This window comes from Pagrus major, chromosome 8, assembly GCF_040436345.1.
Source record: "Pagrus major chromosome 8, Pma_NU_1.0".
In the NCBI taxonomy this organism is placed as follows: domain Eukaryota; kingdom Metazoa; phylum Chordata; class Actinopteri; order Spariformes; family Sparidae; genus Pagrus; species Pagrus major.
The window spans coordinates 33,522,419-33,538,242 of record NC_133222.1 but is presented as its reverse complement, the minus strand read 5'-3'; the positions used below and the strand labels follow the sequence as shown (position 1 = coordinate 33,538,242).

General features: G+C 40.1%; 1 protein-coding gene across 2 annotated transcripts in view; it reads left to right on the top strand.

The window, feature by feature from the left end:
- Positions 1-15,824, top strand: part of gnao1a (guanine nucleotide binding protein (G protein), alpha activating activity polypeptide O, a) — a 107,177-nt gene that overhangs the window by 13,300 nt on the left and 78,053 nt on the right. For both annotated transcript variants that reach the window (XM_073472366.1, XM_073472365.1), the window contains exon 3: positions 12,186-12,327. In XM_073472366.1, the coding sequence (XP_073328467.1) occupies positions 12,186-12,327 (142 nt within the window). The remainder of the gene's footprint in view (positions 1-12,185; positions 12,328-15,824) is intronic.

The window sequence follows — 15,824 nt, the reverse complement described above, 5'->3', positions numbered from 1 at the left end:
CTAAACGGTAGCAAAAAGAAAAAGTTGGTGCTCATGGTCGGCTTTTCTTTATTACCCCTGCCAAAGAGGTCATGTTTACACCTGTGTCCGCTTGTTTGTTGGTTGGTTGGATGGATGGATGTAGGGCTGGTCAATATATACGATATATATCGTCATCGTGACATGAGACTATATATCGTTTAAGATTTTGGATATCATTATATGGCGATATGACATACGTGTTGTCCTTTACCGGTTTAAAGGCTGCATTACAGTAAAATTATGTAATTTTCTAAACTTATAGGACTGTTCTACTTGTTCTAATGCTTGCCTTTAACCACTTAACCATTATATCCCCATTACAGATGATTATTGTTAAAAAATCTACTACCAGTCATCATTCCAACAATATTATTGCAATATTGATATCGGGACAGATCCAATAATTTTGTCTCACTTTCTTTAACATTGCGAGATAGGGCTTTTTTTGGACATTTTTGTTAATTTCTCAGGGAATAATGCGTGGATCTTGATGAATAAAATCAGGCGTGATGAATTTAACAGTTATCAGAAAGTAATTGCGATTGGGAGCATCTGCAAAATAGGGATGAACGTTAAGCCAGCTTAGCCCTGTGGTTTCAAAAGTACAAACTAATGCTGCTGTCTGGTTTTCCAGCCAATAAGAAAAGCTGTATTTTGGCATACAAATATTTAGGCCTGTCACGATAACAAATTTTGCTGGACGATAAATTGTCCTAGAAATTATTGCGATAAACGATAATATTGTCGCTTTGAGACCATTTTTCAACTAATATAATGATAATGGCATAATAATGCAAGTACACCCTTTCAAAGATCAATAAACCTTTATTTCTAAAGAATATTTAACATTGGAATGTGAAAAAGACATTTTAAATATCCAAAATAAATAAAGATGGAGGCTGTGGCCAAAGCAATTGAGCCATGGCCAGCCACGGTTCCTTACTGCAGCAACAATGTTAGCACCATTGTCTGTAGTGATGCGGAGGCGTGACGGTACACGTGATGATGATGACGTATGTGTTTTTTTTTCAAGGTGTTTCCCCGGTGTCCTCCTGTTAATCTAAACATGTACCAGCTGTCTGTTTATAATCATATGGATGCTGTTATAATGTGTTGTAATTGAGATCCTGACACACCAAACATCCTGGAAAGTGACAAAGTTACGTTTTTCTATAATTTACATAATTACATAATCGCCATCAGTAAACTGGACGCTGTCTGACTATTTCACTCTCGGGGTTCACGAAGTTTACTGAGTCTTGTCGGGAGGGCTGACCGTCACCATGACAACAGTAACTGACCGTCGCGCGACAAACACTTGGTGAGTTAAAGTTTTTTGCCGGGGACAGACGCTGTTTTTCGGGCAGAAATGTGACGAAGAGTCGGTCAGACCGACAGGCTGACAGACACTTCTCCACGAATAACTGCTGTATTTTTTTCCTCACATAAGTTGCCAAAGACACGACCAGTTACTACGTTCCTGTTGTTTGGTCCTGTAACGTTGCTTTGTGGGACATTTATTTTTAGTGAGTTATCAGACACCAACACCATCAGATCAACACGCCCTCGCTCCGCGCCGCCGGCTCGGTTCGCCTCTGATACTACCTCCGGAGGCGCAACGAAATTTCACCCCTCACCGCATCTGAAACGTTCACACAAAGGCGGATGCGGAGAATTGGCGCAGTATCCCCGCATGCAAACGGCTGCGTGAATGGGGCTAGTGACTGACAAGAGGGTTCTAGTGAGAGACACAAGGAAAACAAACAAGCATGCAAATGGAAATTATCGAGGCCGGCAAAATTATCGAGCTCATTTTAATTTATCGTATGATTAATTGATTTATTGATTATCGTGACAGGCCTACAAATATTCATAGAAAAACACAAATGAAAACAACTTGATTACAAGGCCTCGGTGCAAGATTTTTGGGTGTGTCTCTTTGTGCAGCTGTTGCTCTCTAACTGTTAATTAGGTAAAGGTTATGACACTGCACTCTCTGCCACTGTCACAGTATTTGCCAGTTGAGCAACTGTGTGATGGGTTGTGTGTGTGTTTTTTTTGTGTGTGTGTGTTTGTTTCCCTGTTGAAATCAGTCACTGGGGAGGAAGAAAGGGTGTGTCAACACTGCATTCTTTAATTAATAGTTAATTGCACATGGAAAAGGAAAGCAAGAAGGAGGAGAAGAGTAGAAAAGAAGAAGAAATGATTAGGAATGAGGAGTGAGATGGGGAAAGAGAAGATGGCAGTGAGTGGGAGAGACTGACAAGGAGCAAGTATGATGTTAAGTAGAGAATATACAGACACACAGAGAGAGAGAGGGAGCACAAGAATAAGGGATGAAAGAGGACTTGGCAGAGGAGAGAGGCCGATAGAGATAACATGTGACAGTGAAGCAGAGAGATAATGGCAGACAGATTTAATGAGGTCTTCCCAGATGTAATACTGAACTGTAATTATTCTGCTCTCCTATCTGCCTGTGTTTATATGCTTGTGTGCAGCTACTAACATCCCGGCTGAACTAGTGCAAGGCAGACTGTGTCCCCTTGGCACAAGAACTATCCATTAGCACATGACCAGACCTGGGCCAGGGCTCCTCCCCAGCACGGGATACACTGCTAGACTCTAAAACTGAACAAGGGTGGAAACCACTAATCTTCCCGTCACAGTGGAAATATTGTGGCTCTCCACATTGGACTGACTGTGGATGAGATGTAGGTGACATTTAAGAAGGGGCACAGTGACCAAAGACATGAACTTTTTCTTTCTTTTTAACTTGTAGTCGAAAATGTGACTAGTCACAAACGTGGAGGTGGATCAGTTTTAGTTTGAAAAAATGTTACTAAACCTTTAAGTGCTTCACATGTTATTATTGATCCAGTGTTAGTAAGTCCAGAATATAGTAACAGGATATCGACTGTGATTGTGGTATATCCTCTTCTGTATCCAATCCATGGATTTGGTTTATTAACAGGACAGAATGACAAAAGGTGATGACAACAGGACAAAAACTGAAGTAGTAGCTAAGTGGTAACAAGCCACACTAGCGACTCTGTGAGACCGTACACAGAGCGGCAGTGCTTTGAGCTTTATGCAAATATTAGTATGCTATCATGCTCACATGACAGTGCCAACATGTTTATGTTTACCAGGTAAAGAGTGCCGCAGGAATGAGTCCTAAAACCCAGAAATAAGTTTGCATTTTTGCACTCTGGCTTCCCTCATCTCAAAGTCTATGGGTTTTTTGAAAAGGCTTTTGGTTAAATGCCTGAAATAAGGTCTTTGGTTTACACAAGCATAAGAGATTTTCACATCTTGTGTTTTGACATATATGTCAGTAAAATCCCTATTTGTGAATTTCTTGATGAATGCTGTCGCTAACAAATGGCTACTCATCTACTCTCTAGTCTGTCTTTAGAGGCGGACTTTAGTTGCAAACTCGTCTTTAATATTCTATTTGTGAGGTTTATATTTCTGAACGAAACCTGTAAATGACTCACCCTGATTTGATAACATCAAATTTCATGGCAATCCATTCAACATTGGATGAAATATTATACTCAATATCACAAATTTCAAACAATGTAGTTGTGCTAGAGGCAAAGGGAGATCTCCAAAGTCAAGTTGATACGTCCTTTGGGAACCAAGAATGTACAAAAGTTCGCACCATTTCATCTATTAGACATGGAGATAGAGAAAACGTTTATGACCAAAGTCAGGAGGAAACATCCTCAATAAATATGTGTACCAAATTGCATGACAATCCACCTGATAGGGGACATACTGTATATTATGGCTGGACCAAAGTGGTGGACCAGCCAACTATCATAACCATCCCTGGAGCATGGCCACTAGCTAGGCTAACAAATGGGTGTTAAGGGAAAAAAAACAGATGCAAAGCTCAGAGCTTGGAGGTGTGTGAGAGTCTGTGTGCTCAGGATGCTGCTGCGTGACCTCAAGGTGTGATGGCAAGTTAGTGGAGCCAAATGACAGAGCAGCTGGTGCCTACACTGTCTGTGTGTGTGTGTGTGTGTGTGTGTGTGTGTGTGTGTGTGTGTGTGTGTGTGTGTGTGTGTGTGTGTGTGTGTGTGTGTGTGTGTGTGTGTGTGTGTGTGTCAGTCAGGATGGGGACTCTATTACTGACACCGGTTATTTATAGCTTCTTTTTCCTGATTATCTCCCTCTTCTTTCATGCTCTCTCTCATACTCATTCACACCCATCACATTTTTGTCCCCTCTTTCTCCTTCACTCTTTGCACTTGCTCTAACGCTCCCCTAAGCGCTCACAGCCACATAGTGCATGCACATACACACATAGTGACACACACACACACGCAACTCCTGTCACTAACTCTGTCCAGCAGCGATGACAGGAGTTGGTCAGTGTGCACTCTGTCACGACTAAGAGCTCTGTCGACAAAGACCACAAAGTGAGTGGATGTGCAGCATAGTGATAAAAAAAACAATCACGCAGGATCTTGTGTGTGTGTGTGTGTGTGTGTGTGTGTGTGTGTGTTGTGTCAGGACGGACAGTGGTAGAAACAATGCAGAACAGAGATAAAGACCTAATTGCACAGTGTGGTTTGTAGGCTTTGTGTTTGTGTGTGTTCACATGAGTAGGTGTGAGGATAAAAATATGAGTGTGGGGGATAATGGGAGACAGAAAGGAGAGAGGCAGGCGTTTTGTGTTTGATACAATGTGTGTTTAACGCACATGCAGCAGAAGTCTTCCACGGACTACAAAGTCTTTTCTTTGAGTATGGTTGTTGCTTGTTGTCATTTATCTAGCAGTTTGTGTTTATGGTAGTCAGAGATACTGCCCCTCAGCACTGCTGCGTATTGTAATTCACTTAGTATGTACACTGTTTGGCTTTAGATTAGCTAAAATGTCACAGCCCAAACCATCTGTCTGTCTGTCATCTGATGACAGCAGCCTCAGAGTCACCTTCACACAGAAGGAACTATTTCCACATTTTAGGGGAACTGAGGAAACTTCTTCTTTTGTTACCTACATCTTTATTGGGTTGACATTTTGTTGTAAAATACTACTTGTCAAAGGACTGACAGTCATAATAGACTCTGAATCTGTGACATCACACATACAGTCCTCAAGGGATATTTTGACAATGCCTACAGCATGACCATTCGGCGTGGCTGGTTTAGCTTGCATGCTGATGCTAAGATCTGCTTAGATACATTTCCCCCCACAGTGCACTCCATGAAAGCAATTGCATTACTGAAACAAACTATTCTGACCTTTTTAATAGCTTAAAAAAACACATTCATCAACTTATAAGGATGTGATGTGCATGATAAAATGGCTAATGGCTAGTGGAGCCACATGGGCCAGACTGACTGACGTCGGCTGCTCGTAAGGGTGGCTCTCCTCACCCATAAGCCTTGCTTAACAACACTATCCTTGACCAATGAAGTGATGAATACTGCTCTTTCATGTATAATTAGTACTTACCATCTTTGAGGGAATGCAGACATGGTATTAACATCCATCCTGAGTGCATGAATCACAAGTGAACAGCTCTAAGCCAGTCAGTTCACACCTGGCATTGACATGCGTCTTGAGTGACCACTTGTTAATGGATCTCACTTCCCTGCTCTATATGCAAATAAACTTGTACATCAGTGGGACAAACGCGCACAATGTTGTTTACTAAAAAAAAAAGAAAAAAAATTAACTTCATGTTAAACATTTGCTGAATTAACAAGAATGCCCAAATAGTTAATAATATGTTGTAGACATCTGACAAAGTTGATAGTTTCTTCTAAGTCTGCAACTCACAAAAATGAGCAATTTTATAAGGGAGTCTGGGACTTTATCCACGGGTGTCAAAGAACCAGACTATATTGGTTACTGTATTTATAAAATTGAATTGGTTATCAAAATAGTTTGCCATTCATTTAATAGTTGACAACTAATATTTTAATCAGTTAATCGCTGTAGCTTTAAAGGTGCAATATTTAACTACTAAGTGCTGCTAAATGTGTGTAGATGTCTGTACATCCTCAGCTGCAGCTTTGTTTAGCCTGTTAGTTCAGTTAGCTGTGCAGCTCGCCAGAATACCAACGATACCCCGTATTATTGGTGTCTAAACAGCTTTTCAAGAGGTTTGAGGCCCGGGGCTTGCTGATTAGCATCCTGACTTCAGTAGATTTCTCTGTAACATTCTGAAGTCTTTGACATAACTTCAAAATCTGTTGATAATTTTAGTTGTTTTTTTTTTTAAATACTGTTTTAAACTAAAATTCTTACATATTGCACCTTTTAATGTTGAGTGTTTTCTGTGGGGATGTGACAAAATGAAGCTCACTTAAACTAGACAGCATGCATACTAAATATGGCCAGTCTTTGAGTATGCTGCTGATGGACACTATTCTCCTACAGTGAGATGCACAAAGGAAATGGAGGAGCTTCTCAGACAATTGCTGTCTCTTCGTGAAGCTGAATTGGAAGCAACTTTCCAAAACCGCAGTTTGATTGACGTACACACTTGCTGTATCACTTCCTGTTAGTGGAAAATGCCTGGCCTCACAGGTGTTTGACACACAAAACAAACTTGACTTACACTTGTTATGTGATATCTTGTGATTATCACATGTCAAAGGCCATTTTGGTTGAGAAGCACAAACACCAATCATTTAATGTGATTATTGATTGCTTACTGACATCTGCCATCACACTAAACACCTGCTATTTGGCTTCTAACACGGACGCCACGTAATGATATCATGGAATATTATGGTGGTTAAATTGCCCATATGTCTGTCTCTGTGTCCATCTGTCTGGCTCGGTGTGAAATTAAACTATGTTTCAGGTCACTGTGCAGACTGTGCCAAAGCTACAGGAAATTGCACACGAACACACTGAAGCATACACGCACGTGCGCGCGCGCACACACACACACACACACACACACACACACACACATAGTGCTCTGTCTTTGCTGACAGAAGGCCTTGGAGAGTGGGTAATGAGAAAAGGTCCTCATGCATGAAAGCTCACGTCAGCAGGCCAGCCAGCTCAAAACCACACACACACACACACACACACACACACACACACACACACACACACACACACACACACACACACACACACACACACACACACACACACACACACACACACACACACGAATCCAAGACAGATACACCTAAAATGAATCTTGCTACAACACTAATCTTAAATATTCTTCTTCTTTTTTCAACTGTGCTCTCTCTTTTTTTGTGACCATCATTTCTTCAATGCTCTGGCACTCGATCTTTCTCTCTTTTCCCAGGTTAATAAAGATAATAGTCTCAGCTTCCTAGGAAGACAGTGATCATTCCTTGAGTTAAATTGCTCTCCTATTTTAAAAAAACATCTCACAAATGCTTATTGTGGATCTTTTAAGTATATAATGCACACAGATGTTATTGTTGTGACACAAAACAGGTATATATGTATCATATGACTTGTGCATCGCGTTAGAAAAGTAGACTCCTGATATACCTCTATATTTCTGCTTTCAGGAGTCCCAAATTCTATTTTTCAGGTTCTCAGTGATTTATTTTTCATGTAACTGAAACATGCATCACCCTGGCATCAGCTCAGCTCACTGTTTTCCGCAGAGACTGCAGCATCCAATTAAGAGTTTGTACTCGTTTCACCTCTCTGGTGTAAGGGAAGATGGAAGAAAAGAAAGAATTTCAGAAGAAGTTGGCAAGTCATTAAGACAGAGTGAGAGACGAGAGGAAAGACTAAAAACCAGGCAAGTGTATATAGAGGCTACAAAGAAAGATTCTGTTTCATGCCATGGTGCAGTTTTATATTTATGCATTTGATGCAATCTTTTGGCTCTGTATGTAATTTTGTTGGACACGCTGGCTGATGTGGACATCAGACACGTAAGAATAAAGCAATTTATTCGTCCTCGATCCAGTGTGTAGATCTGTGCTCCAGCCCCCTGTGTGAAAGTCAACGATGTAAACAGGAGCTGGGTGTATTTATATAGGACTGGCAGGCTGCCTGATTGATCTGAAACATTACACTGCTCAGGACCGTGCTGTCCTCCAGACCACAAACACACAGACTCACACGACATAAACATGCTCTGACACACACATAGAGTACAGAGATATAGTGGCACTTGTTTGTCAGATGTTCAGAAACTCACACTTCTGAGGTGTTTGGAAGACAGATCAGTGTGTATGTGTGTCATAGATGAAATCTCCCTTAATTATTTAAGAGCGTTGTTGCCTTGCAATTTCAGCAATACTGTGTATGATTATAAAGATGCAGTATATTAATCAACAGTGGTTTATCCTCTGTGGTCGCCATTTTTGCAGTTTACATGGTAACTTTCTAATTTTAAGATATATTTTTTTTTAGTAATTAATGTAAGTCATCATCTTGAAGGGGCATAGGAACACAGTGAGTAACAATTTTGTGTGCACCTTTTTGTCCTCCAGTTGTTCACTGCAAGTCTTTAAAGGGTAACTCCACCAATGTCACATATCAGAGTGTGTTCACAGTCTTGGGTAGTAATACTGCATATCATCTCTACTGGAGGCTAGGGGCTTAAGGCTACATTAGCCACTCCTAGCTTAACAGACCTAAATCTCCGGTTGAACCGCAGGCATTGTGGCAAATACAGTGCCAGGTTTTGACAACCAGGAATTCATTGACTAAAAAAGATGATATCTCTATCTAGTTTAAACAAAAATAACAATGCAAGTATGACAATGTTAGAAGAGTATAATGTTAATGAAATTGGATGAGATAATGATACCACTCTCATATTTGTTTGGTAAATATAAAGCTTGGGTCAGTATACAGTTCACTTAACAAACATACAGACTTGGATTGACCAGCCTGGATCTGTCCAAAAGTAACAAAATCTGCCAAGTAATTCTTAAACTCAGTAATTAGCATGTTTTAACTCATTTGGCAGGGAGCACCAACTTTTTGGAGTTCCTGTCAGCTGCTAGCACAAAATGGCCCAAAGCTCCCTGTAAAATGACAGATTGTCGTTTTTATACAATACGTTTTTGTACAAATTAAACAAGATACAGTATTATCATCATCAATTGCTTTCGATGCTTCCATGTTCTTAGACTTAATGCTAAACCAAGCTAAGCTTGAGCTATATATTTGTTTCATAGTTATATGAGTGCGATTGATATTGTCATCTAACTTGGAAAGAAAGCAAGTAAGCCTATATCCCAAATGTTTCTATTCCTTTAATTCAGCCATCATGCATTCACACAGCAGTATTTCTTCAAGTATTTCCCTGAATTTTACTCAGCAGAACCAATAAAATCCCCATGCTTCTCATCAAGTTGTTAAAATGGTTCTTTGTAACTTCTCAAAGGAAAACTAATTTAGATTTTCTGAACAGTTGCCCCTGGGCTCAACAGTCCTGCTCATATGGGTCTGCTACAATGGCTACATTTGTTTTTCATTTCTTTCACTTGTATGTTGGTGTTACTGTAGCAGTGTTAATTGCACAAACACAGATTAGTTTAAAATTGATCTAATAAAACTTATGACTGCACAATACTATATTAAAGTTGCTTGATTAATGATTGATTAATGAAGAGGAATCAATACAAATGTGTTCAAATACGCAGTTACAGTTCTAATTTGCATGTTCTTATACACATTCATAAATGGTGAGTGTGCACATCTGAACAGAGAGTTGCTGCAATTATGGCTGAAAGTTCTGTTTACATCCACAAAAAGCAGCAGGCTGAGAAACAGAACTAGTGACACGATCCATCTGTGTGTCTATCGATCATTCTTCTCAGCTCCATTTCCATACTGTGGACAGCTTTGCACCTGCTCATGTGCCCCCTAATTTAGCCATAACCTGCTCACAACACAAATGCCCACTTCCTTTTGGGGCTTACAGTTATCATATTCCAAAATATTCGACGCCAAAAAGCATTAAATCACGTGCCAGCGCTCACGTGACGTGCTCAATCCCTCACTGACAATAACACTCACATGCTCTCTCTTTTTTAGATCACTTTTAAAACGCATCCAAAATAGGCAAACAAATGATTAACGAGTAACTTAAATTGAAAATAAAAAGAGGAAATAATAGGATATAAAGAGACATTAAATATTTACACATTAAATGTATTTACAGATTTTGAAAGGAGGTGATAGATCCAATCAAATGGGTGCCGGTCACAATCTGGGAGGTCCCAGATTTGTTTTTGTTCTTGCAGGACTCAGCACAAATTAAGCTCTGGACTTAGGTACAGTTTCAAAACCATCCAAACACAATTGCTGATAATTTTTCTATATTATTACCTATCATGGATTTGGTAGGCAATTTCTGTGCCCGATGATGTTTTCAATTGTCTTTGAATGAGCCTTTTGCTTCCTCTGAGTTCTTCCACTCCCATCAAAAACTCTCTTTGAATTTCAGTTTTTTGGAGGATTTTGAATTTGTGACACTTGGACCTCTTTGATTCATCCGTTCAAAAGTTCAAAACTGAGCTGTAAAAAGTATACTTTTTATGTTACAGACTAAAGAACTTTGACATCATTAGCATAAATCAGAAAGCTTGTTTCGAGATGTTGACTCGTGATGGTCTATGTTGCATACATGTGGTAGGCAAGCCGATGAAACGGTATTTCCCCTCATCATGGAGATTAGTGGGTGATTTAGCCATTGGCTTATCTCTGTGGTGTGTCAGGAGGTGTCAGGAGGGCAGAGCCTCAATTATAGCTGCTTAATATGGGTGATAGTAACAGATACCAGACTAGACAACCACACTGTAAGTTGATAGACATGTTTAAAGGCGTCCTCCTCAGTCCTTTCTGTAAGGAGATCTTGTTCATCCCAACTCATGTCTGTGTGGGGACGTTGTCCATCTGAATGGCTTCACATTGTTGCCCCAACCTGTATCTGTCTGTCTGTATCAGTCAGTTGTTTTCTCTCTGTGTCCTCTCTGTTGTTCTTGGCTGCCCATCTCTCTGTCATCTCCCTCTGTTTGACTTTGTCTGATCCGTCCATCTGTACAGTCTTACCTCCTGTCTGCCTGGCTAACTGTCTAACTGCGTTTGAGTCTGTCGGTGCAGCTGCAGTGAAAGACACCATGACATTTAAAGCAGCAGTGTCTAAATGTCAGCTTAGCCTACTGGTTAGGGACCCTCCCCTTGCTGCCCCCCAGTCCAGCTCGCTCTTTCTTTTGTGTTTTTGTTGCAACTCTCCCCCAACCACCTGTGTTTCTCTCTGACCCTTCACCCCTATTCTTCAAAACCTTCTCCCTGCTTTATGTACCCAAACCTTCTACTATATCCCAGGATATATGCACCTGCTGTTCACATAATCTCATTATGATAACTTTAAAGGAGACATATTATGCTAATTTTCAGGTTCATAATTATATTTTGGGTTACTACTAGAATAGGTTTACATGCTTTAATGCACAAAAAACACATCTGTTTTCTCATACCGTCCAGTGCTGCAGCACTATATTCCCCCTCTGTCTGAAACACTCTGTTTTAGCTCCTTTAGCTCCTTTAGCTCCCAAATACCCACTCTCCTCTGATTGGTCAGCTCACACGTGCCTGAGCCAGCACCGCCAACAACAACAACAACAGAGCAGCTGTGCCAAATTAATTCTCACGTGCCAAACTAGACCCTTGGCTTAAAATATGCAGCTATGTGACATGGTGAGGTAGTGTGATGTCACAAAGTCATGGAATTAAGGGGGGGACTACTGACAAGATGTTTAAGGAGCAGTGTTTTCTGTGGGAGAGTGGAGCTCCCTTAGGTGCGGGTTTGGGGCTTTTTAACTTAAAAGATCTTTTATATGCAGAAGAACCTTTTATAAAACACTGAAATAGAGGAAAAAAACAAAAAATCCTAATGTTGCCTTTAAATTGACCTTTTTGTAGTTTATGTATATATTTCCATACATCTATCTGTCTACTGTAACTATCAATGTATCTGCACACTAGTACACCTGGCTATCATAGGCACACATTTATTTTTTCTTATTTTTGACTGTATTTATTTTCTTGTTTTCAGGGTTCTGATATCTGTGTAAGGATTATGTAAGGGGCTGTTGTTACTGTGTCTGTGCACAAAAGAAATTCCAAACCTATTATTCTTTACCCATCGACTAATGTGTGTGCATTTGTGTGTGTTCAGGATCATCCACGAGGACGGTTTCTCTGGCGACGACGTAAAGCAGTACAAGCCTGTCGTTTACAGCAACACCATCCAATCTCTGGCTGCCATCGTGCGTGCCATGGATACACTGGGCCTGGAGTACGGAGACAAAGAACGGAAGGTCAGCTCTCATCCCCCACACTCGCACACACTTTCTAAGCACGTCCATCAGACACATACAGCAGTTACACACACACACACACACACACACACACACACACACACACACACACACACACACACACACACACGGTGGCATATGTGCTTTATTTTTCAAATACTATCACCAAATTTATAGTGCATGATGTCATACAATCACACTGAAATGTAGCACAGACACAGGACCATCACAGATTGTTTATATTCTCAAGTCCATAACTGTGAACTGAATAAGGCTGAATGATGTCAATCAACATCCTGAGCTCCCAGTCCTGAATGCAGCTGGTTGCCACTGGATGAATAAGAAGTGCTGCAGTTCAGGGAGAGGACACAGTGTGCCGTACACAGAGTTACTGTCTTTCAACCAAAGCACCAGGAGTCCAGCTCTTGTATCGGACCTGATAGAGTGTCTCTAAGTAAGACACTGATCTCTATCAACTTCAGGTCCTTGCTCCGACCTCTTGGAAAAATACATCTCTGTATGAGGATGAAAAGAATATCACATTATGTCTATTGGGTCACCATAATTGTAGGGAGTCTGTCAGGGTCACGGCAAGAGAATACTGTAGTTACCACGCACTTTAACTTCCCCCTGTACGTGCTGACTGTGCGTGTTGTAAAAGTGTACATTAACCACGCAGTGTACTGTAGGTGGAACTTGTTGTTAATGTCACAGCTTATTAAAGCTGCTGTTACAGTACTTTGCTTTGGAGAGCTGATGCAATGGCATGTTCCACCCACAGTGAGAACGAATTGTACAGACTGTTATTTATGCATTAGAGATTTGAACTATTCCTGCTTACTTCTTTTATAATGTGATTGTCCATAATTGATAAGTATTCATCAAAATTAGAGCCCGATATATTGGTCGGCCAATATTATTGTCCGATATTGGCCTGTGACAGATATATTGTATCAGTGTATATGTTATCTGATATATCCTGATATATAACCTTTTTCTTTTTAAAAAGCATAATGCATAACTCAACACTCAGGATAATGTATCATTATTAAATTCCCAGTGGAGCTTGTTTCAGTGCATTGATGTAATTTTGGACAGTAAGTCTAAACTTTAAAGGAGACATATTTTTCTTTTTCGTTTTTTCCCCTTTTCTTCAGTGTTTTATATACGTAGGTATTTGTGCATGTAGAAGCTCCTCTCTCCCACAGAAAACACTGCTCGCAAACACCTCGTTAGTAGCCCCCCCTTTAATTCTGTGACTTTGTGACATCACACCACGTAACCATATCAAACATTTGCGAGCAGCTAGTTTGGCACGTAAGAATTAATTTAGCACAGCTGCTCTGTTGTTGTTAGCAGTACTGGGCTCAGATGTGTGTGTGCTGACTAATCAGAGCAGAGTGGATATTCAGGAGGGGCCTTAAAGAGACAGGAGCTAAAACAGGGCTTTTCAGACAGATGGGGAACACAGTGCTGCAGCGCTGGACAGTACGAAAAAACTGATGTTTTTTTTTTTTTTTTAGCATTACGCCATGTAAACCTATTCCAAAAATAAAATGATGAACCTGAAAATGAGAATAATATGTCTCCTTTAAAATATTCTGCCTCAATTAGCATACTTATGCTTGATAGGGATAATGTGTTTATTCTCTCATTATGTTTATACACTACATATAAAATAATATTGACTAATATATCATCAATTGTGATTTTTTTTACTCCCTAATAATGGTATCGACCTCGGCCCCACAAATCCTGTGTCGACCGGGCTCTAATCAAAAGATCTTCAAAAGCAGCATTATAGCAAAGTGGAGGGCAGAACCTTACAGTCACCATGCCATAGGCTCACAGGCAGCACATAATCGCAGGACTATGACAGATTTGTGTTGCAATGTACACACTTTTGTCGAGTTAAACAAGTAAATTCAGCAGGGTCTGTTTCAGCAGCACAGCACATATTATGTTGTCAGCTGGAGGTGGCTGAGCGTGGGGTGAAATCTCGGCTACTCTTGTTTTTCCTTGTTTGGGTATCATACTTAAGTGCTTACCATCATATTTCAGGCAGAAACTACAGTCACACAGCAGTAACAGCAACATATTGATCATTTTCCTTATGGAGTATTTTGTGAGATAAAGTCGAGATAGTTAAAAATGCAACGACGACGGAGATTTATTTTTGTTTGTTTTGTATTTCAGATTTTTAAAGAGGTGAAACCACAACAGTTGTAATTTTAAATCCCACAGTATGAGGACCAACTCTGACTGTGACTTTGTTATTGATTGTCAGCTCTTCATCGCGCTGGGTCTTTCATTTGTTAAACTGTCAACACCAGCATTGATTTGATGGCTAATGGGAAAGGCTGCCAACGAACTCTGTCATGCTTGTGCCAAAATTCCTTCATGCCAATCTAAGTTAGTCCTGCTTCTAAGTCCTCTAAATCCTAAAGCACACAAGTTCAATATATGATACGCTAATTGAGGATTATGAGTCTAATCCACAGAAGAGCATCAGTCCTATCTCAATACAGAGCAATGGTAAGAGGTTAATTACAGATGTAAGGATCATGAAGACGCAGTGTTGCATTATACCAACCTCTCCTGGCCGGTGTCTCAGTTTTAGGTCCCAAAATTCTCAGAGTTATCAGGATTGGAATTAGCTGTACCTTTGTACCCTGTCGTCAATGTTGGGTGTGGAGGGAGCTCCAGATGGATTACAGTGTTTCCTGTCTGGAATTTATAAGCCCACACGAATGGACTTGGCCAAAAACTGCACATTGGCGGAGAAGTCTGGAACGGTGCGTTCAAATACAATAATATCTGACCTTTCTAATTAAATGGATGCAATACATCAGATACAAGCTCATATGTTGGCTCTTGAATGCAATGTGTCAGAGCTTTTCACTCTGTGGCGAATTGGCACCGATTTTGATATTATTTATAGCAGTATGCTGTATTAGTCTCCTGTGACCCCGTCTACATATCAAACAACCTCACGTGGGTTGTGTGAAGCCTTAAATGCTGTTGTTGTGTGATGTTATATACAAGGAAACTGGGCATTTAAAAGTTCCTTAAAGGGGCGCTATGTAGTTTTGGAGAAGAAATTCAAACTCAGAATATTAATATTTACAATATTAATGAGGTAATAATAAATAATCAAAAATATTTTATTTTTCCATAACTGAATAAACAAGCTGTTCTCAGAGGAAAATAAGGTCCTCGGAACACTGTTTGAAGCTAGAAAGGTGGCAGGGTCCGCCACATATAAACAAAGTCAACAGTATGAAATTCTGTTTGTCCTTCAAGGTCAGTTTGTTTATTCAGTTTATTCATGAATCAAGTGAGTTTGTTAATTTAGGTTGTTTGACATAAAAAATCAGTCAACGATGATCTAAAGACATAGAATGTGTATGTATTTTGTACAGTGTAACAGTGACGCTGACGATGTGTCATTGTTGACTATAATGTGGTGATGATGATGTTTATAATGACTAATAATG